General features: G+C 41.0%; 1 protein-coding gene across 1 annotated transcript in view; it reads left to right on the forward strand.

Annotated features, from left to right (window-relative positions):
* LOC137973321 (uncharacterized) overlaps positions 1-2,500 on the forward strand; it is a 4,766-nt gene that overhangs the window by 907 nt on the left and 1,359 nt on the right. The window contains exon 2 of the mRNA XM_068820110.1: positions 882-2,500. This exon is cut by the window's right edge and continues 1,359 nt beyond it. Within this exon, the coding sequence (XP_068676211.1) occupies positions 882-1,708 (827 nt within the window). The 3' untranslated portion in view covers positions 1,709-2,500. The remainder of the gene's footprint in view (positions 1-881) is intronic.

Raw genomic sequence — 2,500 nt, forward strand, 5'->3', positions numbered from 1 at the left:
TCTCAGCAGTTTGAGCCTTTCAAGTACAAATGAGGAGATGTGTTCATGAATACACATACACTGTATATTTTATCTCTTTGTTTCCATCGCAAAGTGAACTCCTGGTGCTCTTGGCCTTTTTCATTGAACTGTGTTTCGAATTTATTTTTTAGTTGCATGACAGTGAAAACAAGCTATGCACACATTTCATGAAAAATGCAGAGTACCCCCAATCTAAACTCCCATCACTCCTGTTTCAAGCCAGGGTTAAATACTCTGTCAGCTTTTAAATATTACTTGTTTTTTTTTTTGCGTCTAGATATTACAGCGCTGGGCAAACTCCCCTTGATTAATATGGCTTTTGATTCTTATTCTTATGGGAGCAATGTTGGCTCAGTAGTTTGAACACTCACCTCCCACCAAGACCAGGTGTCATGTGGACTGATTTCCATACGCATAAGTTCTCCGGTTCACCCATTCCCCCCCCCCCCCCCCCCCCCCCTCCTCCTCAAAAACCAACATTTGGTTTGATTTGATTTGAGTTATTTGCTGCATACCGTGTCCCAAATTAATGCCTCATCACTGAAGAACTTCACACTTAAATAAAGAGAGATCATGCTAAGCTAGCCCAACTTTAGATGGAAAGACATGTATGCACACTGGGTACTCCTTGCCCTACTTTCTGCAAATGGGTTTTTTGTGTGGACACAAGTACATGTATAATCTATAAGGGTAATGAGATCAGGGGGCGTTCAGTTTGTAGTGCATTTAAGTCCAACCATTTGCAGTTGAAATTACATTATAAACAGCCTGAATGTTGTACATGCACATGTAGATGTATTTCCAATGATAATTCTTTGATGAGAATTAGTCAACTTTCATTTATTATCATCCTTATCTAGGTACAGCACCTTATGACTACCCTGGCGCATCCTTTGCATTTGTAGTTGTTTGGCGAAATGGCAGCTCAACGACTGTGTGGACTGGTCAGTGTCTTGTTTGTTCCGATGGCCATGAAAAACTACTCACCTCCTGGTTGTTACGATCTAAAGTGAAAACTTGTATTGACAAGTGGAAATCAACAATGATTGGACGCGACACTTTCACCAGATTTGAACAAAGACCTGGACCTCGAAAACCGAACGAGGGTGCTTCAGAAACTCCACCAGTTATTGATTCAGTTATCAAGACTGAATTGATTCCTGACAGTAGTCCCTGCAAGTTAAATGGAAATTGGTACAACAGCTTAGGTTCTGAAATGATTCTTACACAGATGGATGGAGGAATTGACGGAGAATACCGCACGGCTGTGGAGAGAACAACTGGGGCAGCTGGAACAAGTCATTCCAAGATTCTAGGCATCGGACAACTTGGAGGCCCAAGCAGCACTTTTGCTTTCTTTGTGGTGTGGAGAAATGGTGCATCTGTAACCGGCTGGGTTGGTCAGTGTCACGTCTGTGGAGAGAACCAAACAGAAATCATTGAAAGCACATGGCTATTAAGGTCGCAAATAAAGCAGTGCAGTGAAAATTGGCAGTCTACGTTATACAGCGAGGATAGCTTCACTCGTACAGAGCAGAATGAAGGACCTAGAAAGAAAGATGACACACATGTACCATTAGATAGGGGTGAGGCAGAGCAACCAATGGCATGTGAGGGATGCAGCATTGTGCATTCTTTCATGCTGTTGGGTTTGAGTGCAATAGTTTCATTAGCACACTTGTTTTAGCAAGAACATGATTATATATACATGAGCAATCCAAATTTACCATATTTATTCAAATTAGTACCCTCTTTGATGTAAGTGCAGCCTACAGGTACTACCATTTCCAAACACTTATTATACGCGAACACTGAAAGTGGAAAATAAACCTCAACAAGTACATGTAACAACACTACTGTACAGTGAAAAAGTGTGGAGATAAGAAATGTGGAACTGACTAACAGCGACAGTTTTTAGAAGATGACTTCTATTGGTGCACACAGAGTGATTTTATATGAGGGGGGATGTGAACTAGTTTTCTAATTCAATATGGCTGACCATACATCTATGATACTCCCTCATTGGTTCGTTTATATTTTGTAGCAGCAACTTGTTGCCAAAAGTGTACACACATTGCCACAACACTGCTTTCACTAATTTTGTCCCTGCAATCAGTCGCACAAATTCAGAATTCATGCGACTGATTTCAAGTGATCGGAGCAACGAAATTTTGCTGCAGCGACAATGATTTTCACAAAATTGACCGTGTCACAGAAGCCGAATTGTTGCGACAACTTTTGCCTGCGACTTGTCGCATAGTGTGTCCCGGCCTTTATAGACAACTGAAAAGTTCAGTTGGCTCAAACGGGATTCAAACCCATGACCTCTGTGATGCCCGTGCAATGCTCTACTAGTATTTCGCACTCTATTTTGTTTTTTTAAGCTAATTATAATCCTAAAAGGGCCACTTGCAGATTTTACTTTGTCAAATGCCAGTCAGGACAATAATTTTACTCATTAATGGGAAACCCATGATTT

Source organism: Montipora foliosa, chromosome 10 (assembly GCF_036669935.1).
Source record: "Montipora foliosa isolate CH-2021 chromosome 10, ASM3666993v2, whole genome shotgun sequence".
Lineage (NCBI taxonomy): Eukaryota > Metazoa > Cnidaria > Anthozoa > Scleractinia > Acroporidae > Montipora > Montipora foliosa.